The sequence below is a fragment of the Orbicella faveolata genome, unplaced genomic scaffold (genome assembly GCF_042242905.1).
Source record: "Orbicella faveolata isolate gen_17 unplaced genomic scaffold, um_ofav_v1 contig_46, whole genome shotgun sequence".
NCBI classification, from domain to species: Eukaryota; Metazoa; Cnidaria; class Anthozoa; order Scleractinia; family Merulinidae; genus Orbicella; species Orbicella faveolata.
Window position 1 is genome coordinate 11,240,001 of NW_028301576.1, and position 24,128 is coordinate 11,264,128.

At 41.5% G+C, this 24,128-nt stretch overlaps 2 protein-coding genes and 1 pseudogene across 4 annotated transcripts in view; 1 reads left to right on the forward strand and 2 right to left on the reverse strand.

Annotated features, from left to right (window-relative positions):
- Positions 1-21,316, forward strand: part of LOC110052360 (beta-2 adrenergic receptor-like) — a 27,327-nt gene extending 6,011 nt beyond the window's left edge. The window contains exons 1-3 of one of the 3 annotated variants that reach the window (XM_089278087.1): positions 13,378-13,735; positions 13,950-14,055; positions 19,654-21,316. In XM_089278087.1, coding sequence (XP_089134213.1) covers positions 19,695-20,768 — 1,074 coding nt within the window. In that variant the 5' untranslated portion in view covers positions 13,378-13,735; positions 13,950-14,055; positions 19,654-19,694 and the 3' untranslated portion in view covers positions 20,769-21,316. Of the gene's footprint in view, positions 1-12,425; positions 12,581-13,377; positions 13,736-13,949; positions 14,056-19,653 lie in introns of those variants that run through there. The other 2 variants (XM_089278088.1, XM_020758477.2) reach the window with 2 other exon arrangements.
- Positions 4,100-4,761, reverse strand: LOC149098366 (uncharacterized). Its single transcript, XM_089276680.1, has 2 exons — positions 4,571-4,761; positions 4,100-4,409 (listed from the first exon to the last, which is right to left on the reverse strand). Exons 1-2 carry the CDS (start codon positions 4,759-4,761, stop codon positions 4,100-4,102), a joined length of 501 nt encoding a protein of 166 aa, XP_089132806.1.
- On the reverse strand, positions 5,293-6,585 carry LOC149098367 (uncharacterized; annotated as a pseudogene).
- Positions 21,317-24,128: the final 2,812 nt, after the last annotated feature.

The window sequence follows — 24,128 nt, forward strand, 5'->3', positions numbered from 1 at the left end:
TCTTTAAAACGGGGAGCGGGGAATCGGAGAACGAGGAATCGGGGAATGGGAATGGGAATGGGAATGAGAATGAGAATGGGGAACGGGGAACGGGGAACGGGGAATCTTTCAAATGGGGAATCTTTAAAAGCGGGAATCTTTAAAATGGGGAATCTTTAAAAGCGGGAATCTTTAAAACTGGGAATCTTTAAAAGCGGGAATCTTTAAAACGGGGAATCTTTAAAAGCGGGAATCTTTAAAACGTGGAATCTTTAAAAGCGGGAATCTTTAAAATAGGGAATCTTTAAAATGGGGAATCTTTAAAACGGGGAATCTTTAAAATGGGGAATCTTTAAAATGGGGAATCTTTAAAAGCGGGAATCTTTAAAATGGGGAATCTTTAAAAGCGGGAATCTTTAAAATGGGGAATCTTTTTTAAGTGGGAATCTTTAAAAGCGGGTGATTTCTTGATGCATGACTGCATGGCGTTGCGTAGAAAGAGGTATCATTAAGCACGCAATGACGGATTATACGCGAAATTCGCCGTCACATCGTTCGGGCATCGAGCATCCAATTACTTTATTGCTGGTTTTCAGTGTCACGCCATTCAAAATAAATCAAAATCAAAATCAAAACAGTTCAAATGATAAGGTCCAGAATCTTGAAGAGAAAGACGACTTTCGCCAAGATTCAGGTCACAGCAATGTTTCTTACGCAAGATATGCGGAGAATTGTTTTACTCAAATTCATAGAGATTTTGATGGAGACGCCATGCTGGCGCCCATCCGGATGGCGGCCGGAAACCAACAGAAAAATCTGTCACTGAGTTTTGCTACAAAAGCGTGAATTTATCTCTTCAGGAACTCAAAAACATTTTAAAAATAATACTTTTTCTAATACATGAACTGTTCAGATAGCCAAATTCCCCGAAATAAGTCACTCTTTTAACCAACACGACGGCTTTCTTGCCCGTCATGTAAATGCCTCGTCACGCAAAAGCTTAGAAATTCAAGCGTAGTCTATTACAAAACCAACAACCCACTTGGAGCAAAAACTTGTATGACTATTAGTTTTCAGCTGCTCTTACACATCATGAAGTAAAATCTCAGGATGTTTAATAGTCTTTTAGTTTGAATTTTAGCGACATCATGTGAAAACCAGATTTAGGGGACTGTTGATTTATCGATTAAACAACCAAAAACGTGTTTTCCCTGCCATATATTTGTCGTTAAGTCGTAAGTCCTTCCATTAGCACATGATAAGGCTACGACAAATATCCATCGCTGCGAAACTAAACGTCACAGTTCGGAGTTAAGATAAATCCAGGCGGTTCGATTCTTTGGTCGGTCTAGCGGATCTCAAAGAGTGAGAATCGAGATTTGAACCGCTCCACTATCCCACTGAACCGATGTGCTTTAATAGCGTGCAATAAAATTACAATGAATAAATTCCACAACTGTCTCTGTACCTGTTGAGTTGATACATGTGACAGAATAAATAGCTTCCGGTGGGAAAGTGAGAGATTCTCGTTCACTTTTCAGTAAAGAATAACGCTATTAAATATTCCCCACTTTAAAGATTCCCCGTTTTAAAGATTCCCGCTTTTAAAGATTCCCCATTTTAAAGATTCCCGCTTTTAAAGATTCCCCGTTTTAAAGATTCCCGCTTTTAAAGATTCCCCGTTTTAAAGATTCCCGCTTTTAAAGATTCCTCATTTTAAAAATTCCCCGATTCCCCGATTCCCCGATTCCCCGATTCTCCGATTCCCCGATTCTCCGATTCCCCGATTCTCCGATTCCTCGATTCTCCGATTCCCCAATTCCCCGATTCCCCGATTCCCCGATTCCCCGATTCCCCGATTCCCCGATTCCCCGATTCCCCGATTCCCCGATTCCCGATTCCCGATTCCCCGATTCCCCGATTCCCCGATTCCCCGATTCCCCGATTCCCCGATTCCCCGATTCCCGATTCCCGATTCCCGATTCCCCGATTCCCCGATTCCCCGATTCCCCGATTCCCCGATTCCCCGATTCCTCGATTCCCCGATTCTCCGATTCTCCGATTCCCCGATTCCCCGATTCTCCGATTCCCCGATTCCCCGATTCCCCGATTCCCCGATTCCCCGATTCCCCGATTCCCCGATTCCCCGATTCCCCGATTCCCCGATTCTCCGATTCTCCGATTCCCCGATTCCCCGATTCCCCGATTCCCCGATTCCCCGATTCCCCGATTCCCCGATTCCCCGATTCCCCGATTCCCCGATTCCCCGATTCCCCGATTCCCCGATTCCCCGATTCCCCGATTCCCCGATTCCCCGATTCCCCGATTCCTCGATTCCCCGATTCCTCGATTCCTCGATTCCCCGATTCCCCGATTCCCCGTTCTCCGTTTTAAAGATAGCCATTTTAGAGGTCTGAAAAGAGGTATCGATTTTAGAGGTCTGAAAAGGGGTATCGATTTTTGGCTCGATTTTAAGAAAGATTCACTAAAGTAATTTTCTTGCAACTTGAAAAGCCGTTTAATGCCCAAATTTACCACCTGCTGTATGCATGTCAAGGAACTGGATGTTTCATATATTGTATTTCATTAACTCCTGACAGCAGTGCACATGCAGGTAAGTTAACGCTGAGTGACAAGAGGCTTCCTGGCAAACTTCAAATCTTTAATTTGTATATATTGCGGGATCTTCTGATCCGTGGGGATTTTTACCTTTTTTTTTTTTTTCTTTTTTTTTTTCATGTCTCCGTTTTCTCCTCAGTTTTAGTTTCGATTGAGAGGATTAATGAAACACTGAAGACCAACTGACCAGGAGCGGAATCCGTCTTAATATCTGTTATAAGAGCACTACGGATGTGAGGAGATAGAACTGATATTTTGACAAGGACTGATGTACCCTGATGGAAATAAATTACACCCTGGCGTCACAGGGACGGATGGATTCTGATTTCCGATACTAAGGGACACAAATCTAATCAAAACAATCCTTAATTTTTTTTTTCCAAAAGTGTCAAATACAACAACCCAACTTATGTAACTAACATCATACAACTGAGAGGTAGCGGCCATAATACTGTTGAAAATTTTTTGAATAGTTCAGTTTCAGTCATTCATAATTCATCTGGAATAAATTGCCACTATCTGTTAAGTTAAATCCGCCACCTCAAGTGTCAATCTTCAAATAACACATTTCCAAGCTAGGTTTGATTGGATGTCAATGTAACAAATACATGGCAAATACTTTTTTCTGAACCTTATTCAATTAATTGCTATTAACTCAATAGACTTTCGTTGTGTTTTATTTCAATTGAATGTCACGCACTTTTAACATGAACCTCTGGCTCGGCAGATTGCGTAAGCACTCCTTGTGTTATTGACATTAAAGAAATTACTTACTTACTTGCCCGCTAAGTTACTAACTAACTTACTTACTTTCTGACGGCTAATTATCGGCATTTTTTGCGGAATTGATCGCAAACATTACATATTTAGTTTTAAGACGTTCTTAGACCGATCGGCGGGCCGAGGACAGCTTTAAACAATTGCGAAATTTGGAGGTAAGATAGATTCATTTTTTATTAGGCGTCCTCCTTTGCAATTGAGCAGCCGTGATCATTGCTGAAGCGCCATTGTTACTATAATCAATCGCAAAGTATTGACGCTAATTTAAGTTATAGTACAGATTAAGAAAACTGTCTTTACCTAGTTGGTTCCGAGTTAAACCATTTATTCGAATTTTAACTGAACATCAATTTCTACGACGAATTTGCGATCCTAAACTGGTGAAACATCTCGTGGTCGCAAAAGAAAAACATCCACTAAGCGTAGTCACATGACTCAAGCATTTGCAATTCGAATACGCTATAATGAAATGTCCTTCACATCATACTCCCCCTCCTCGATGGGCCAGTGGCTCATCGACCTATCAGTAGGAGTTTAGTGTTTCTAGCTTAAAGTTCACTATAGTTCTAGTTCTCTTAAAGATTGCTGTTGTCCTATTCTTCTGCGTCATCCTCTGAAAGGAGTTCTAATAGGCAAATTCTGGTGATCGGTCTGAATAATTCCTTGCGGTCCACTCTGACTTTGACAGCTCTCACGTGCTTGTCCTTTCCTGGAAAGACCGCTAGGACTCTATCAAGCGGCCACTTCCCACGCGGTCCGGTGCCACTACCAAGACTACATCATTAACTTGGACGTCTTTCTGTTCCTTCTGCCACTTGGACCCACGATTCAAAGTTGGTAGCCACTCTCGCAGCCACCGGTGCCAAAAATGTCGCACTAGTTCTTGCACCCGTCTCCACCGCTTCTTGGGACTGAAATGGCCACTATCAACTGATCCAGGAGCGAACTGGCCTCCTACTTGTCCAATCAGGAAATGATTTGGGGTGATGGGTGTGTCATCTGAGGGATTAGCAGACTGATACGTTAAAGGCCTGGAATTTATGAGTGCCTCTGCACCGTAAATGCTGTCATCAGTTCTTCATCGGTCACATCTGCAGTTCCCGATATCGCATAAGTTGTTCTCTTCGCTGACTTGATCATTGTCTTATGCACCCCACCAAAGTGAGGTGCCCATGGTGGTTTGAAACTTCACTCGATTCCCTTGTTGGCAGCTGATTTCTCAATCTTGTCCCGCTCCAGTTGCTCGACGAGCTTCCTCAGCTCTCTTTCCGCGCCTACAAAATTAGTTCCGTTATCAGAAATCATCTCCTCTGGCAGCCCTCTCCGATTGGCCATGCGATAAAACGCGTTCAGAAAAGAATCTGTGTCCAGCCCATAGGCCATCTCTAGGTGAATAGCCCTCGATGTTAGGCATGTAAATAAACAAAGGTATCGTTTAGCTGTCTTCTTGCCCCTCCCCTAAACAGTTACAAATGGTCCCGCAAAGTCAACCGCTGTTCGGGCGAATGCTCGTAAAGGCAGTTTTAGTCGAATCTTCGGTAGGGGGCCATTATCTGTTTAGCAGCCTTCGCCTTTCTCTTCCGACTTTCACAGCACTCTCTTTCCCAGTCACGAATCTCCTCTCTACCTTGTCTGATCCAGAATCTGGCTGACAGCAAGGACAATGTGTGATTGGTTCCCACTGCATGGTTACTTCTTTCATGATAGGACTTCACAATTAGCCTGGCCACCCCACTCTTCCTTGGTAGAATGACTGGATATCTAGCATCGAAAGGCAGGTAGTCTGCATAGCGCAGTCTCCCATCTGATCGAAGCAGACCATCTTCAGCTAGGATGGGGTTCAAACTTAGCAACTTGCTGTTTTGCGGAACAGACTTGAAATTGACCAGCGCCTTGTATTCTTCTTGAAAGGCTTCTTGTTGTGCCTCTTTGATGATGCCAGTCTCTGCATCTGAGATCTCTTGACTGCTAAGTTCTCCAGAGCTCCTCTCCTCTGGCGGCGTTCCACAGTTGTTCACGAATCGATGTACCCATGCCCTAACTCTCAATAATCTGGTCCAGCTTGAATATCTGCTGGGATGTAAACGCCAAGTCGTTTGCGGGGTAAGCGCGAATAGTACTGATTCTGTGCCTGGCACATCAAATGTTGCCCTCGCTTTCTTGCGGACTTCTAGTGTTGCTTCAGGAGTTGCATCAATCTCTGTTTTTGGCCATCTGTCCTCTGGCATGCTCAAGAACTTCGGACCCTTCCACCACATCTCGCTTCCTTTTACCTCAGTCACAGACATTCCTCTGGTTGCCAGGTCAGCAGGGTTCTGGTGTGTGCTAACATGACGCCACTGAGAAGGACTGCTTGAATCATGTATTTCTCCCACTCGATTCGCTATGAACGGTCTGAAATTGCGGCTGGGTCTTCGAATCCACCACAGCACATTCATGCTGTCACTCCAGAATGTGAGTAGGTTCTGGTCAATCTTAAGGACCTTGGCTATAGACAGGGCCAATCTTAATCCCAAAACAGCTCCCATAAGCTCGAGTCTTGGGATGCTTGTAGCTGATAGTGGTGCCACTCGTGTCTTGGAGGCCACTAGGCTGGTAGATACTGTACCACCCTTGTACTGGTACCTAACGTAAGTTACTGCACCATACGCATCCCCTGATGCATCTGTGAAAGTGTGCAAGGTAACTGTTTCAACATGTGAGTTCAACTGCAGGCAACGAGGGACTTGCACGTCTGACAACTCTGCTAGTTCTTCAAACCACTTCTTGGCCTGTCTAGCTTGGCTCGGATCTAGTGGGTCATCCCGATCTAATCCTGAGGTCCACATCTCTTGCAGTAGAATCTTTGCCCGGATCACGTATGGCGCCAGAAACCCCATACGGTCAAACAGCATGGCTATCTTACGCAGGAAATTTCGCTTGGTCAACTGGAACTTCTCATCTGGTGGATTCACTCTGTAAGTGAAAACATCTTCCTTAGCCAACCACAACACACCAAGCGTTTTCATTGACGGCAAATTTCCTTCGTCTAAGTCCACTTCTGCAACCCTGTCTTCTTCAGGTACCCTCTTAAGTACATGTTCTGAGTTGGAAAGCCACTTTCTGGCATGCATACCCGCGGACCCCCACAGTGCTGATAGTTCCTCGTAAAGTTTTACGCACTCGTCTTCGCTAGGGGAAGATTCCATGCTGTCATCCATGTATGTAGACTCCAAGATTGTCTCGGCAGCTCTCGGGTAGTGCTCTTGGTTTCCCTTGCATGCTTCTTAGAAACAAATTGTGCTTGATATGGGCATGAATTAACTCCAAAGACAAGGCTATTGAACTGATAAACATCTGGAGGTCTTGACTGATCTACGTCCCTCCACGAGAAACGATGGAATGGTCTACTCAAGGGTGATATCCCAATTCTAAGATACATCTCTGCAATGTCACATACTAGGGCTACTGGAAAACGTCGAAAGCGGAGCAGTACATGGAAGATATCCCTTTGGAGTTTTGGTCCTTGGCAGATGACGTCATTCAATGACAGTCCATTAAATGTTGCAGAGGCATCAAAAACCACCCTAGTTTTTGTAGTTGTCTTTTCAGGTCTTACAATTGCGAAGTGTGGAAGATACCACGCCTTCTCCTCTGTCTTAGAGGGTGTCACTTTAGAAATGTAGCCCTTTTGTGTGTACTTGCTGATGACTTCTGAATGCGTTTCCGCTAGCCGAGAATCCTTTAGAAGTCTCTTTTCAGTGCTGATCAACCGGCTCACTGCCATCTCATAGTTGTTTGGTAACTCGGGGGCGTTTGGTTTCCATGGCATCTCTACTTCATATCTCTCCCCTTTGAACTGCACTGAGCTCTCAAATGCTTTTATCGCCGACACTTCCTCTTATTTCAGCAGTTCTCTTTCTGTGAATGACCCAGATGAGTCGATCTCCCAAAACTTCTGCAATACAGAGCTCAATTCTTTCTCTTGTTGGTGAACGAAATAGGCCATGTTAAAATTTGTCTGCTGCACGCTGTCCTCTGTGAGCTTAGGTGAACCAATACACGTCCAGCCTAAAGGCGTCAGTCGACCCACTGGCTCTCCAGGTTGGCCACGGACATCTCTAATGGAAAAGTGCAATTCGGCACAGTCTATGCCAATCAACATGTCAACGATTGGCCGAGGGCCAAGATTTGGGAAGTTAACACCTTGCAGGTGCTTCCACTTTCCCGATTGCTCTTTCCAGTTAACTGGTCTCATGTTCCCAGCCACCCGTGTTGCTGTAAATGCTGAAATTCTTGCACGAGTCTTGCCATCAATACTCTGCAGGTCAAATTCCACTAGCATGGTTTCAAAGGAATCTTCCTCGCCATTTAACACATTAACTGTGATTCGTTGGGTGCTTCCTTCCAACCCTAGCTCAGCACCCACATCACCATTTATGTAAGTCTTTATGCTTAAGTCATCTAGTAATGCATTTACAATCATTCTTCGCTCCCTATTCCTCACCACCACCAGCACTGTACGCAAGACAAGATACTTTGCTGGCTCTGGAGCTTTTGTAGTTGCCGTGGTTGTTGTCAAGGAGTGTTCAGGACGGGTGCTTCGCTCCCCCTCCGTGCCAGAACTGTGTGCATTGTTTTCACTAACTCCCATGTCCAAGGGTAGGCTCCTCTCTAGCTCTATCACTTGTGACTCGCTAACACTTCCACCATTTACAAACCGATCTCCATGCAGTGCCCGATTGTGCGTTTTCTGACAGCCATCAATACCACATCGACTATTTTGAGCACATCGTCCTCCCTTGTGATTTCTTCCGAGGCAACGATAACACAGTCTTAGCTGTTTAACCTTTTGCCAACGACTTCGCACATCCATTTTCTTAAACTCTGGGCAGCTCCACACCAGATGATCTCTCTTACAAAGAGGGCAATTTGTGCTTACAGGCTTTCCTGAACCGCTTGTCCGACCAAAGAATGTGTGTGAGCTATCTCTTCGTTTTGCTATCAGCCCAGTCTCTGCCGCAACAGTCTGGAATTCAGCTTCTTGTATGATCCACTCACAATGTGTCTCAACACATTAAACGTTTTTTCTGCTCAAACACCCATCTGTTGTAATTAGCAAGCATAGTGCTGGTCATTTTCTTTTGTACCTTCAAGTATAAGGACCCACTGCCAAGTTCCTCTTTTCTTCCGGCCTCTTTCAGATTTATGACGATCACGTCCAGTAAGTCTGCCAACCTGTCTAGATCCTTGGCGTTTCCAGGACGAATCGGTCGGAACTGGTCCAATTCCTCTAAGTGCAAATTGATCTGACGGCGTTGACCACCGAATTTTCTCTCCAATCTGCTCTTGGCCCCTTCATAGGCCTCAGCCGAATGTCGTAAGCTCTCCACTGCTGCCAACGCTTCTCCAGATAAATACTTCTTCAACTGCAACAATTTATACTCTGCAGTAGCTGGCGCTTTGTCAACACAAGCCATAAATGCTGCCTTCCAGCTCCCATACGACCGCTTGTCTCCACTAAATACCGGAATAGAAACCCTCGTCAATTGTTTCCACATGTTTTTCCCGAGCTTATGTTTCGGTGATTCTTCTACAGTCTTCTCCTCTTCTGGTTTAACATCCCTTTTTGGCGGGCTTGAAGGCGACAAAAATTAACTCAAGCTCGTCGTCTATGGCACCCTCGAGCTTCGAATATTTCTTTTTGCAATCTCCTTTTGCACGGGCTAATTCCTCTTTCGCCTCTCTAACTTCGGCTTCCATTTCTTTTTGACAACGGGCATATTCTTCTTTTATTTTCTTTTGCGCACGCTTGACAGATTCTTCTTTTGCGCGTAATCGCTCCTCGAGCGCGGTCACGCGCTGGCGAACTTTCGTTTCTTGTGAATGCAAATTACGTAATTTCCCGGAAAATCCAGACGCTTGATTCGATAATTAATCCTTATTGGCGTCCAAATATTCTTGTACACTTTCTTGGGCATTCCAGAGTTCTTTCTCGATGTTATGTTTTCGAATGAGAAATGCAATTACAACAACACACAAGATGGCGGAACTCAAAACTGTATTCTCACGTGTACAAGACTGCGGGCTCACATCCGGGCAATACATAATAGTATGACGTAATGAACCATAACACCCCTCCACTGAGATATGTTGTACAAGTAACATAGAAAAAAAAAGAAAGAAATAAGAGTTAAGACAGTCCTTGTGAGTCTTCCTGATTGTACAAATAACCTAGCTGCAAGTCAGACTCAGTTCAAACAACTAAACAAGTTTCTTGAGCAATGTCACGAAACGAAGCAAAGTTTTCTTTTACTTAAGTAATGTCACATCTGTTCAATCAGTCTCTGCGGAGGTGTTATAACACGTGTGGACCTCCGTAGTTCGGGAGTGACAGGAGCTATGGGTGGTGACGCCATCCAGGTCGAGTCTTCTTGAACTGGAACATTAAACTCAGACGTAACAGTGGTTGGAGAATGTGAGACTTCCACAACAGAACTTGGTTGAAGTACTTCATCCGGAGATGATGTGGGAGGCTCTGCTGGTTTAGTGGTGGGATTGTTCTGAAGAACGTCATCCACATGGCGTCTCCAAATTCGGCCGTCATCTAGTTGGACTTGATAAGAATGTGGGGAACTGTGCTTCAACACTGTACCCGACTGCCATTCTGCTTTGATAAGTGATCACGTGTCAGAACGGTGTCGCCCACAAACAGTTCTCTAGACTTGGCATGCCTGTCATGGTAAAACTTCATCTTGCCTTGCTGTGTAGCCACGTGACTACTGAGGTCTGGCTTAGTGAGTGACAGCCTTGTTCGTAGCTCTCGCTGCAAGAAAAGCTTGGATGGTGAAGTTCCAGTGGTGGCGTGTGGTGTACTGCGATAAGATAGTAGGAAGTTCTGTATCCTTTGCTGTATAGAGCGAGCAGGATCCGAGGCTGATGAATCCAAGGCGTGCTTGAAGGTCTGAACAAATCTCTCTGCTAATCCATTGGAGGATGGGTGATAAGGAGAGACAAGTACTCGCCGAACACCGTTCTGCTGCAGGAATTCTCCATATTCAGCAGAAGAAAAGGGTGGACCATTGTCGCTTACTACTTGAGTTGGGAGCCCGTATCTTGCGAAGATGCTGCGCAGGGCGTTGGCGGTGCTTTCTGCAGTGGTAGTTTTCATAGGACCAATTATTTCCGGCCATTTAGAGTGTGCATCCACCACGATGAGATAATGATTGGATTGATGAGTAGCAAAATCAATGTGTATACGGTGCCATGGAGCGGTGGGCCATGACCATGGAGATAGTGGTGCAACTAGGGGAGCTTTCCTTGTCTTAATGCACTGTTGGCATCTGCGAGCGGTCTCCTCGATGTCGCTGTCTATTCCTGGCCACCACACATGACTGCGTGCTGTTGCCTTCATGCGTACGATTCCGGGATGTGCTCTGTGCAGTTCATCCAGGATGGGTTGTCGTAAGGTTGATGGTACGATGGTTCGCATACCCCACATAAGGCAGCCTTGCTCGACGGAGAGCTCTTGTCTACGATGGAAGTATGGCTTGAGGCTAGGGTCAGTGCAGAAGTTGTTAGGCCAACCATGTTGAGTCAGAGACAAGGCCCTCGCGGTGGTTGGGTTCCTTGCAGTCTCTCTAGCAATATCTGTAGCCGAGACCGGGTGCTTATTCAGCTGCTTGCTGGCTACATGGAATATTTCCTCTTCAACACTTGCATCCTTCTTGTACCTTAGCGGGAGCCTTGATAGAGCATCAGCACTAGCTACTTCGGCAGAGGGCTTGAACTCGATCTCGTAATTGTAAGAGGATAGTAGGAGTGACCATCGCTGAAGCCTTGCTGCTGCCAACACTGGTGTAGCCGAGTCTGGTGCAAAGATCTTCAGCAGGGGCTTGTGATTGAAGGTAATCTAATCCACGCTTCAACGTTCATCTCAAGTTTGTTTCGCCACTTAGTGCTTAACATGAAACCCTTAATTACGGCTCGGTTAATATATAATTGGTTATTTTTGAAGGATGTAAGATAAATTTTCTTGGCTACTTCCTAATTTCGTTATTATTTCAAATTGTGCCTAATGCATCAATTTTGTGTCTGGAAGGTGTCTGACCGAACCTAAATTAAATGTACAATTTACATGAAATTAGGGAGCTTAAAATAACCACGACGGCAACGGTTTAATGAGGAGAACAATGGCTGTGCACATGCGTCATAATTCTTGGTACATTTCTTTGCCGTCCGCAAAACAACAACGTGAAATGATCCAATTCTGCGTTGTTTGGAGAACGTGAACCACGACGACTAATTTTCTAAATTTTTATTTCGGATTTATCGATGTGTCCTAGATTCAGTTTCGCGATAGCTTGGACAGTGATAAACAAAGTAAATGACTTTAGGGTATCGCGAGATTCGTAAGTAAAACATAAACCCATTTTTTTAATCGACGTTGTCGTCGGCTTCGCTGTCGTGGTTTCTTAAGCTCCCTATTTATTTCCGTGCGGATGCAGAGTAAATTCCTGATAGGTGAGCTAGTCGCGTGGGTTGTGTTGTCAAACTCGGGCGACTCGAGCCAGCTGCACCTTTATTGCTTTCGATCCAGGTGAAAAAGTAAGAAGAAGGAACTGGGGAGACAATCCTCGCGTGTTGCTCCTAAAACAATGTATAAAGAACTTCAAAATCGTTTACGCGTTTTCAGCCCAAATTATTTGAAGACTAACATTGTTTATTGGGTCTCACTAGAATACGAAGTATTTGATATTTATCAAAATACTAATCAAATTAAAATGTCGGTGTCAAGGTCCTCCGCTGTATTTGTAGATAGCTGTCAAACATATGCATCACTGCTCTGAAAAGTATAAGTCTAATTTTAATTATTAGACTTATGGAATATTATGGAACTGTATAATATTTCTTCAAAAAGTCGTATACACTCCCATAATATTCCGATCCTGGTTAAAAAAATATAGTAGACTTTTCAGCGAAACGTTTGAAAACGATAGTGGCGAATTGAGTAGCTATTAAATTTAGCTGCATATCAGTTTCTCATAATTTCCACACGGAGACACTTCTATAGTAACAAGTCGTGCTCATAGCGATCTGACATGAAAGGTTTAAACCGACGGCGTTATGAATCATTTCCCCTTGATGTTCACGCTGTAAGCATGAGGAAATTTATGGAGTAACGTGAGAGGGTTTTCCGAGCGATAAGTGAACAACATAACAGGTACATTTTTACGCAAGTCTGCCAATAGGTTATGTGCGTTAATAATTTTAACTTCTGTTTGCAATGGCAGCAGTTTACCGAATCACAGGAGCTCGGTATGTACAAAGACCAGGAACTCGCCGGAATGCCCCCGAACAGCAGTTTTGCTTAAAGCATGATAAGTGACCAAGGATAATAAGTGTTAAAGATTCGTTTCTTGTAATGAATAGGTTAAGAGAAATGATAGCTTAAGTTTTTTGTACAGGAAAAAAATCGAGTAGAATGGATCCGCATTCAGCCGAGATACGTTGTCATTGCTTTCAAAAACCGACTTCTTCGTTCAGTAGCATCGACTTCCATTCCAACCTAAATTGATGGTTGTTCCGGATCGAGGTGATAAATGAGTGTGACAAAGGGAGTCAAACATGTTTGGGAGGCTTTCTGAACTAAATTCATATGTAAATTAATTTTCACTTTCCACCGCTGTTTGTAAATCAAGTGATAGACGCCCGTTTGTATGTAATCGATCGCGCCTTCTTCGTAACAATACGGAGAGGTAACTATTTAGAGGCAAACAGTTTGATCCTTTCCGCACGATTTTGTAATGTTGAAGCGCTGCTCGAGCAAGCTGTCATATTCCGTTTGAGGTTAGGAAAGTTCTGCTTGTTCATTTTCAATATGTAAAATGAAGTAATTCAACTTCTCTGTTAAAGGAGGAAATATAAATGCATCTGCCGGTAAAAACCTTGAGAGAAATTAAGGGCAGGAGAATGACTGGAAACAACGCTTCAATATTTATAAAGGCAGGTACTTGGATGCGCTGTTCGCCACGTGAAATCAACCCGACGCCAACCTCTCACAGTGTTTCGTCACAACAGTCGGTAATAGGGTAGTAATTGACTTGTTTACCTCTTTGACACAGAGATGGTTTTGACTCAGATTGCATTGCAAATTCTCAGAACCAAAGCAGAATTTGGCGTCTTGCTCGAACAAATTTGAATTGAATTCGAAAGTTCCTCCAGGAAACTGATGCTTGTATTGCAACGTTTCGCTTTATCACTGTGGAGTTTCGCGGAAAACAACATCCCTTTTAAAGACCACCTTTTATTGTAAGGATTATTTATCGAAGTGGAGGTAAATAGAGGAGGATATATATCGATTATTCGACGGACTGAGGTAAATGTCTTCCGTTATTTAGCGACTCTGGGGTGACTTATTGTGTAAGTGAAATAGCTGCATGGTCCTCCAAATTATTGCTTTATGTGACGACAAAACATTGCAAAAGTCATGTTTAAAGGGGATATTCTGCGTCTGACTAGGAGCAAAGCGGGGTCTGTGACAGCACGAGACCAAAAACAATGTGTAAAAATTAATTTCGTTTCCTATCTAGGTTGTCCTTATTTCAAGGTGAGCGTTGTACTGTTACTGTTGGCGAGGGAAACTTCACATTTAAAGCGAATTTGCAGTTTGGAACGTGGCACTAGTAAATACTTTCGGTAAGCAATTTTCTCTCAGATCCAGAGGAGGAAAAATTGAAAATAATCGTTCATCGAAACCGAAGTGTTTTGACACAGTTGTCCTGGAGCGCCTTGATAAATTTTTGATTCAAGGTCCAGCTGAGATGTGATGCCAGAGTGACGTGAGGTGAACCTCAGTTGTGCTTCGTTTGGCGGCGGCACATTATTGTTGACACCCAGGCTGCCCAGGTGTGGAGCGTTAAAAAAGAAAAACCTAAAAAGCGGTATTAACCTAGGGCTTTTAGTTTGCTCTCCTGTTGGAGAAACATGAAACGTTCTTCGAGCCCAAACAGAACGTTCAGGGGCAATAGATTGTTCTAAACATTTTTAGTTAAACGATGATAAATATTTATGGCCCACAGCCAACTTGCTGGGGGACTAGGGTCTGTATTATCAGTAACAGCGTTTAACAGACGTATTCAATCGATGAATCGATGAGTACTCGATGACAAAAGTGGCCTATTTATTACTCATCAATCTCATCGATTACCCGATTGCGGACTCATAAGGATTACCTATAGACTATCCATCGATAATTCAGTAATTACTTATCTTTTATTACGCTGCGTAAATGCTACGCATTTTCTTCCTGCTATAAATGAAAGACAAATTGCTCAACAATCCCCAACACGCCACGCAAGTTATAAATGACTCTGTAGCTTCGGATGCTTTAGTTATAAGAGATATTTTCCTCACCAGCGTAAGCGTTTCAGTTTCTGATCGCGCGGCAAAAATATAACTTCACAATATCGAAAAGGTCATCTGGGGCACCCACCGGATCGTTTCGGTAAATTATCTGTAAAATATGACTGGAGTGGGCTGGACTGGACTGGACTGGATTTGTAAAACATGGAGTGGATTTGTAAAAGGTGGATCTCTAAAAGGTGGATTTCTAAAAGGTGGATTTCTAAATGGTGGATTTGTAAAACGGGGATTTGTAAAAGGTGGATTTGTAAAATATGGATTGGTAAAAAATGATAATTTAAAATTAAAGCGCGCGACGAGAACAGTACGGATTTTTTTTCCTTTTTTCGCGCAGATCAGATCGGAAACCGTGTAATAAAAGCTAAAGATTGTGGTACCCAGGGGACGATAAGCGGCAAGAACGTAACAGTATTGAAAGAAAACCGGATGTTATCCTACAATATAATTGGCCAGAAGTTTGTGCAAGCGGCTAACAAAATCAACTGTTATTTAATTCCGTAAATCTTTGCTTTTAACTATTGCTACCCTGGCTACCAAAGGTTTTTGTCGGGCGTTGGAGATACTTCTTTTCGTTTGAGTATTGGCACTGTTGACAGCTTGGCGCTGTTGTCAATTACACGTATCCATAAACAGAAAGCTGGAGTGAATGTTTTGACCTTTGAGCAATAAAATTTTGCATAATTTAAATTCTGGCGCGAAAGTTTACACGGCGCGCTCGAGATCGAGATGGCGGCTTTCAAGCTTCCATCTCTTTCTCTTAAAAAGCGAACACGGCAGTTATCTTTGCCAGAGTTTAGGTGGAATTTTATAAGCCTAAAGGAAGAAATAGGAAGCGGAACTTTTGCAGGAACAGTTTATTTGGCTAAATGCACTGACGAGAAGCAATGTGTTGTTATTAATGTTTGAGAAATTTACAGTCATTCGTTCAACAACAAAAAATGTTGAACAAACGTGAAGCACCCGCCCAAGCAATTCATTTTCTTGATTCGAATTAATCCGTTTCTCACCAGAAAGTGTTACAATATTGTATTTATATACGTTATGATAAAATATAGAGGAATTATATCTTTGTATGCTTTCGTTACAGTTAACGTTGAAGTGAATTAATCGTAAAAGTAAAGAATGAATTGTTTGGAATGTATGTAAAAGTAAAAGCATGCAAAAGTAAAGAATGAATTATTTGGAATGTGTACCATTGATATTTTGTTTGCTCGAAGGATCTGCAAACAAAATAAAGTTTATTGTTTTACGTTTGCTTTACATTTTTTTTCACAAATCCACCTTTTGCACAAACTAAAAAAGCAAAGATTTATGGAATTAAATAACAGTTGATTTTGTTAGCCGCTTGCACAAACTTCTGGCTAATTATATTGTAGGATAACATCCGGTTTTCCTTCAATACTGTTACGTTCTTGCCGCTTATCGTCCCCTGGGTGCCACAATCTTTAGCTTTTATTGCACGGTTTCCGATTTGATGCGCGAAAAAGAAATTCCGTACTGTTCTCGTCGCGCGCTTTAATTTTAAATTATCATTTTTTACAAATCCATGTTTTGCAAATCGACCTCTTACAAATCCACGTTTTACAAATCCACCCTTTGCAAATCCACGTTTTACAAATCCACGTTTTACAAATCCAGGTTTTACAGATCCACCTTTTACAAATCCATGTTTTACAAATCCACCTTTTACAAATCCACCTTTTACAAATCCACCTTTTACAAATCCATGTTTTACAAATCCACCTTTTAAAAATCCACCTTTTACAAATCCGGCTTTTACAAATCCACCTTTTACAAATCTACCTTTAACAAATCCACTCCATGTTTTACAAATCCAGTCCACTCCAGTCCAAGTTTAACAATATGCCCTTTAATCCCCTCTGATTTTCTTAAGAGAATTGTCACCTCGAACTTTCGTGATATGAGAAATTTAATGATAAGTTCATAAAGATGGTGAATTTTAAGCTCGGTAATGAAATGTGAAGGTGAATTAATCAACATGACACGAGCATGGGACAAAGAAAAATTCTGAGTCCCCGACAGGAATCGAACCCATGACCCCCCGAACACCGGGCGGGCGCTCTATCCACTGAGCTACGAGCTCAGTGGATAGAGCGCCCGCCCGGTGTTCGGGGGGTCATGGGTTCGATTCCTGTCGGGGACTCAGAATTTTTCTTTGTCCCATGCTCGTGTCATGTTGAGAAATTTAATGTCTGTTGTTTTCGGATTGTTAAAAATGTCGTTTTGAGTACCGAAAAGAGGTTAGCTATTATCTTTGGAAAGGCGATAAGACCTAAGGTTTTCGGGAAATGGACAAAAAAGCCCTAACAAATTAGAAAATACTCAAGTTCCCCTAGAATAACCGAACAGATAATTTTTTTTAGCGCAACCTTAAATTAACCTACAGAGCTTTAAAAGTATTCCAGATAGCCTAAAACAGCTTATAAAAGCATTCGAGAGAAAACAGTCGTTGGGTGCTCCTGGGTCATAGCACGACTACCTGTTTCAACGAATTTGACTTCTGTGTATTACATTCTTTATTTTTTTATTTTCACGCGATTTTCAAAACTCAGAATTTTCAAAGAATGTATGGGCTCAGTCGCGCTTTTGACCCCCAGACATTTGCAATTTTGAAAGGCAATATCTCCTTCGATTTGGCATCATAGAGCTAAAACGTTCACCAGTTACTACGTTTCACAAAATTGTTGTTGTCAATAACGAAGCGCGCGAAGTCTAAAAATAGAATGCAAATTATTGGAGCCCTGCGAGAGTCAGACAACATAACCGTGTTCTGGGAGAAATGGGAGGAAACTGAAAGCCAAATTTTCGTTTTAAAAATTGTTTTAGGAAGACTTTTTTACGCGCTTGAAAAAGCTTCAAATCTTCCACCATTCCGTTTTGTTTGTCTGAGTTATAACGTCACTCGCGCGCCTCGCAATTGTTGGAGTCAGTTTCTATCTAAATGGTCTCTATCATGATGTCTTCGCACAAATTCGTATTCTAATGAGTTAAAGTGTAAGAAATGACACCTTACAATCATAAGGCCGCCCAAATGTATTTCACCGACGACCTCTACCAACTGTGCATGAATGGCTTATATTGTACGATAGCTCAACCAATCAGATTGCAGCCTTTTCACCAGACTGAAACTAGTAGATTTCAACTAAATATGAATGGATCAAAAGGAATAATTTATTTTTGTGGTTCTTGCGAGTAGTTTAAGGCTTTTCAGGTTCATTTAGATGTTCGATGTTTTTTCCCAATAGGAAACTCACCATCAAATGCTTTTTAAAGTTGGTTTTGTTTGAAATAAAATGGGTGATAAAAAAATCCCTAACCGGGTTCCAGAAGTCCGATAAGCCGGTTTTACGACAAGTAAAACGATCATTATTCCAAAAACACGTATGAGTCAAATTTTCGACCTTTGAATGAAAACGATTCTAGCATTTACAAGGGCCTCTTAGAGACCAACAAAGCATGAAGAAGGTGGAAGAAAACGAAAGCGAAGAAGACTCCTTACTTAGAGCTTACTTAGCTCTTCGGCGCTACGTGTATAAATAAAGTGTTCATTGATTGATTGATTGATTGATTGATTGATTGATTGATTCATTCATTGAACAACAACAACAACAACAACAACAACAAAAGAAAGCAAAAAGGTCAACACTAAGCTGTTCTGTTTGTCTCTCATTGAAAAAAATTGCGTTCTGCGCACGCACCAACCAAAATATTTAACATGAAAGAGGATATTATTGTGTACGTTCAAAGGACATTTCTGAGAGTTTGGAAACAAGCTCTTCAGTTAATGGCGCGAAATAAACATTTCTAGTACTTTATTGCGTCGTTTTTGGTTAAATCCCCCTCCAGTGAGTATTTCCGTCCTTACAGTTTCTCATGATTTATCTGGAAGGTTAGCTTTAATTATTTGCACGTCCGCAGCACGAACGAGATGGTTCACCCTTTCGTGGCTATAGGTGTTAAAATTATATTAAATTATCTCAAACATACAACAGTTTATTCTTAACGTATGAAGAAAATGATATTCAACTTTCAAAATAGGAAAAGGAAGGCATACTAAACTTGCAATATTTTGACTGAAATTTAAATAAATCATTTGCAGATTCGGAACTTTTATTATTTGTTAATTTATGATGGTTGTAAACGTGAGAAAATTTGTCCGTGTACTTATAACCCTTATATTACAGAACTTTCTTGAAAACCTATTTGAAGAAAACCCGACAGCTTCCGACAACCACAAATGGTGGTATATTTAATTCTTGATGGATATCTTCTTGTGTGTCCGCATCAATAATGTTTCATGAATGAGAGGTCGATTAGCAATACGCAGAGAATCGCGCCTTAAGAACGCATGGTAAAATATGGCATTTGTTTTCGCGAGCATCTTTGAGTGGTTGTGATAGCAGTGCTTTTCGATGTGCGTATCTGTCTAACGTGGCAACTGTATACGAATATCCATATGGACATACATCTTTGCAGAGAAGCATACTATTTTATGATGTTACTCATTTTATAATTCTCCTCGCTGATGCTTTCCTTCACTATTTCAATGATGTAACTACGCATTTGTCTCCCTTCATTTCCTTCCTTCATTTTGGCAAGTTCGCGCCGCAAAAAAAAAAAAAAAAAAAAAAATCAATACCGACTACGCTAATTAAAGAGCTTGAGTATTTACAGTAAGTGTGTTTTGTATGCTTAGCATCATTTTCAATCTATCAATTCTTATCGTAATATATTCCGGTTCCAGATTGAGCATTTAAAAGCGTTTTTCATTTAACTGTTGCTCTTTAGAAAGTGGTACTGGCTCATGTAACACCATTGATATAGTTTGAATTCCGTTTTGTTTCCTTACAGCTGAACTGCTCGCACGCCTACCTGGACAACAAGAATATTGAATGGACGATTTCGATCTTGCAAATGTTCTTATGATTAACATGTCTCATCTCAGAACATCTAACACAAGCTGTGTTGAAAATATTTCAAGTAATGAAACTGAAACTTACTACAGAGACACAATTCTTCCTTCGCCATTGGTTGTACTTTTTGCCCTCATGTCCTTGATGATTGTTGCAGTTAATAGCCTCGTAATCTTCTTGATCCACAAAAAGAAATCGCTGAGAACACCCACCAATATGTGTCTTACTTCACTGGCGCTTTCAGATCTCATGGCAGGTCTGGTGGGAATTCCTCTTCTTGTCATCTGTTCGGTGAAAGATGTCATGAAAGTTTGCGTGTCTTCGGCCATTTTCATTCGATTCACCGCCATCTCTTCAGTCTGCCATGTTCTGCTCGTCGCCTGTGATCGTTATATTTTTATAGTTCATTGCATGAAGCATCATTCCCTTGTGACGAAACGGCGAGCGATCGTTGCCATTATTTTTGTGTGGCTGCTTTCTCTGACATCTTCCCTTGTTCAGTTGTCTTGGTACATATTTCATGGCATTGCCGTTACTGGATATGAAGATGTAACAGAAGATCACAACAAGAGATACAGTCTTGCTTGCAGCGTGCTGTTCTTTGCAGTTCCTTTGTTGTTAATGTGCTATATTTATGGACGCATATTTTCCATTTCATTTAAACGTAACAAACGTGATCGCCGGTTGAGCAAGAATCTTCAGCAACCCGGTCGATCATTACTTCATGAGTGGCGAGGGCGCAGTGTTTTGTTGATCACAATAGTGATTTTCGCTGGCTTTTGGTTGCCGTTTTTCCTGACCGTGCTTCATGACTACATGGAACCTTCAGAGGACCTTTCTATGCCAGTTTGGGCGCAGCGCCTTCTAGTATTTGCCGGCTTTGTTCCTCCGATACTAAACCCAATCCTGTGCACACTGGCCAAGAAAGACTTCCGTCGTGCACTGAGAGAATTGTTATTCGGAAGAAAAGCATGGCATCATTGTGAGCAAAACGTGCATTTTCATGTCTCTAGTAACCGCTTCACTGTATCGAGCGTTTTAGAACTTGAATGAAAAGGAAGCGAAGACTGGGCAAGGATTTGTCCTTAGGGAACAGAACAGCCACATTCGCGATGGCCTTATACGGTCAGGATGCTGTTATTCTCTTTCACCCGTCCGATGTACATTTATGCAGTTTGCCAGGAGGAAAAGTCGTGCAACATCGCAAAAGTCGTTGCTTATTTTGAGTTTACAATTCGTCACTTTTTGATTGCAGATACGTTCTGAAAAGGACTTGGATCAGTTTCCAAATATATTAAAAGAGGACAATTGTGATCACGTTTAAAGCCAAAACCCCAGCATAGCTAAAACGCTAATGTATTCAATTTTCTTTTCAATTTTTTATAAAAGAAAATTGCTCGTTTCGAAAAACAATATTGCGCCCCTCAAAACTTCTAGAAACCTCACTAGGGTTGGCCCGATATAGGTATGATTAAAGCTTTGTTTCTCTTTAAGTTTTCAGTCATCAACACGCTTCCACTTATTGTCATAAACTTGTCACTTTATTTGGTACATGTAAGTCTAAGAACAACAATTAAACGCCTGGATGTTTCTTGGTTGTAGTTTGCTTTGTTGTATTAGCTTTGTAGTTACCAATTGCAAAACCCGACAAATTAGTTTCCTTAAAATAGGAATTATTTGTTGAGCAATAATGCAATTATACATTTAAGTCTTGTGGAACATCACGTCCGAGTTTAGTCAACTCGACCTTTGGCCTCCTTGACCACTTTCCTGGCGATATTCCGTGAGTTGAGATTAAAAAAGACGAGAAAATTGCACGAACGTGAGTGCAATTCGCGGCTTCAGTGAGTGAGTGATATTTTGGAAGTTCTCAAAAGTAATCCTGAAACGGCGAACTGCGAATCACTTTGATGTATGCTTTTTTTTTTATAATGAAACAAAAGAAAATTTTGCTTTGAATACTGAAGACAAATGCTAATTTTGCTGTGTATGCACTTGACTAGATTGCATCTTACTGATAATATTCAAACAATTAGTTCACAGTCTGCCGAGAAACAGACCAATGAAATGCGTACATTTTGGAATGAAGAAGAAATCTGCCTCGAAGGATTACACGGCCATATCAAGTTTCGTATTGCATCCTATACTTCTTTTTGTTTTCCACCGTACCCGTCAATATGAACTCGCAATGACCCAATCAGAATCCGAAATTTTATTGAATGTATAAAACACAAGATTATTTTTGAAAGCTTTTGTTTAGCTTCATATCCATTGAAAGAAAACGTAGGAAAATGTTAAACCGGATCCTGAAATACATGTGAGCTTTGCTAATCTTCAAGCAGCTAATAAGATACCCAGCTATGGACCAATGCAAACAAGGTTTAGTTCAATCGTGATGTCTGTTTCCGTAACCAAAATGCAATTAATGAGTTCTCAGGAAGGATTCATAGCACAGCAATATCTAGGAAATTGTGAAATTATCTGTTCTCAAGACTACCTCCAGTAAGTGTGAAGCACGCCATCTGGCTACTTGAGCAATGAATTCACGCGGAAGCTCTCAGATGCGTCTCAATTTGTAGCACCTGCATTACGATGTCCAGCTTGAGCCTGACACTATTGCGTTAAGTGTGCAATTTCCTGTTAAAAAAAACCAAACCACTCAAATATATATTCCTTTTTTTTTTTTTTCTTTTTTTTTTTTTTGCTGCTTCATGAAGTAATGCTATACGATCTTCTTTAATTTCTAATTAAATTGCATGTAAGTCTGCTATTTATAATTAATGTGCGGGTTTGTGAGTGTGCTTTACATAAATACCATGCAGACATGACAATGTCAGTTTTTCATGATTTATCCTGTGTTCAAAGTTATCATTTAAAAGCATTTTTAATTAAGGTAAGGCACTTTGCCAAGGCTTCTGATAGAAGGAAACTGGAGCATCATCCCTAAGGCCTTACAACCTCTGTAATTTAGACTTAGATATCCTAAATGCAACACTGTGAAACACGATAAACTCTCCATCAGATACTTGAATCCGCTGTTATAGTCTACCCTGTCTATTTAGTCATAACATTGTCAAAGTAGCTGTGGATCCGTAGACTATATACTGTGGCTGATCGATTCTTCATCTTCCAAATGACTATATTGTCATCAAGGCTTTTAAGACTTTGAAGTCAATTTCTTTGCAGTCGAGTAGTCTGTAGCGCTTTTCCTTTGCTTTTTTGAGCTCTACAAAGGTGTATTTCAATCGAGGATGGAGCAAAATGAACGAAAACCTTCTTGATAAGTTGATCGACGGGCCGACACCACAGATGCCAGTTTGGTTCTCTCCATGCCGTTGGGCAAATTTCCAATTGAAAGAACATCAGAAGGTGAGGCAGGAGAAAACACGAGTTTAATCAAGGTTTAATGCATAAATTAATTGTTTTGTAGAATGGAGTGAGTGATCGCCATAAGATCTAGCTCTTGGTGACCCCCACACGTCATTGCACGATTACGTCAACCACAAGCAAAAAAAAGCAGTATACAATGACGATGAGTTGCTGTTGTACATGTAGATTGCATGAAATAGAAAAGCAGTGTGATAACGATTTCCTTGGATGTCATTTTTCTGCGCCATTTTCTTCGGGAGATGCGATAGGCTAATTATTATAGTGATAGAACTCTGGATCGGGAATCATGACGCTGGTTGGGTTTATTAGACACCTTACTTTGACTGTGAGCCTTTCTACCCTGGTGTATAAATGAGTACCGGTGAACAGTCACAGGAACCAGACAGATGAAGGGATGTAAACTGTGATGGATAAGCATCTAACCTAGATAGTCCATGGGCCAGACCCTCTCAGATGTACCACACAGAGGGACCAGCTGAGAGTGTGACAAATTTGAAGCTAAGTTGGGGGTGATTACAAGATGTTATGATAGCAACCCCTAAAGAGTAGCTTTCTTGTATATTTTATTGGCTGAAATATCACCAAAATTCGCTTTTGCATGAAAACGAGGCTTGTTTTCAAAAGTCATATTAAAAATATTAAGCTGGATCAAAAATAGTCTTCACACATATAAATACAACAAGAAAGAACACAAATCATTTTTTAAGAACCAAATTTCAATTTACCTGTAAAAGCGATGATATAGTAAGTTATGGATTACTTCAAACGTTGCAATGCATTATGGGGAAATTCAAGATGGCGACCTTCACGGCAGGTAAGTACTTTTGACTTATTCACTGATTTCGATAATCTTTAAGTAGAGATCTGATTAGAAATCAACAATATATACAAAATATTAGCTGTATAACTAAACAATAAGCATTTTTATGACGATATAGTGATATTTTGAATCTCAAATTATATAAAAACTTACAGTCCTTCGAGATCTACATGGACTCGACAGCCCAGCACTGTGTTGCCTTA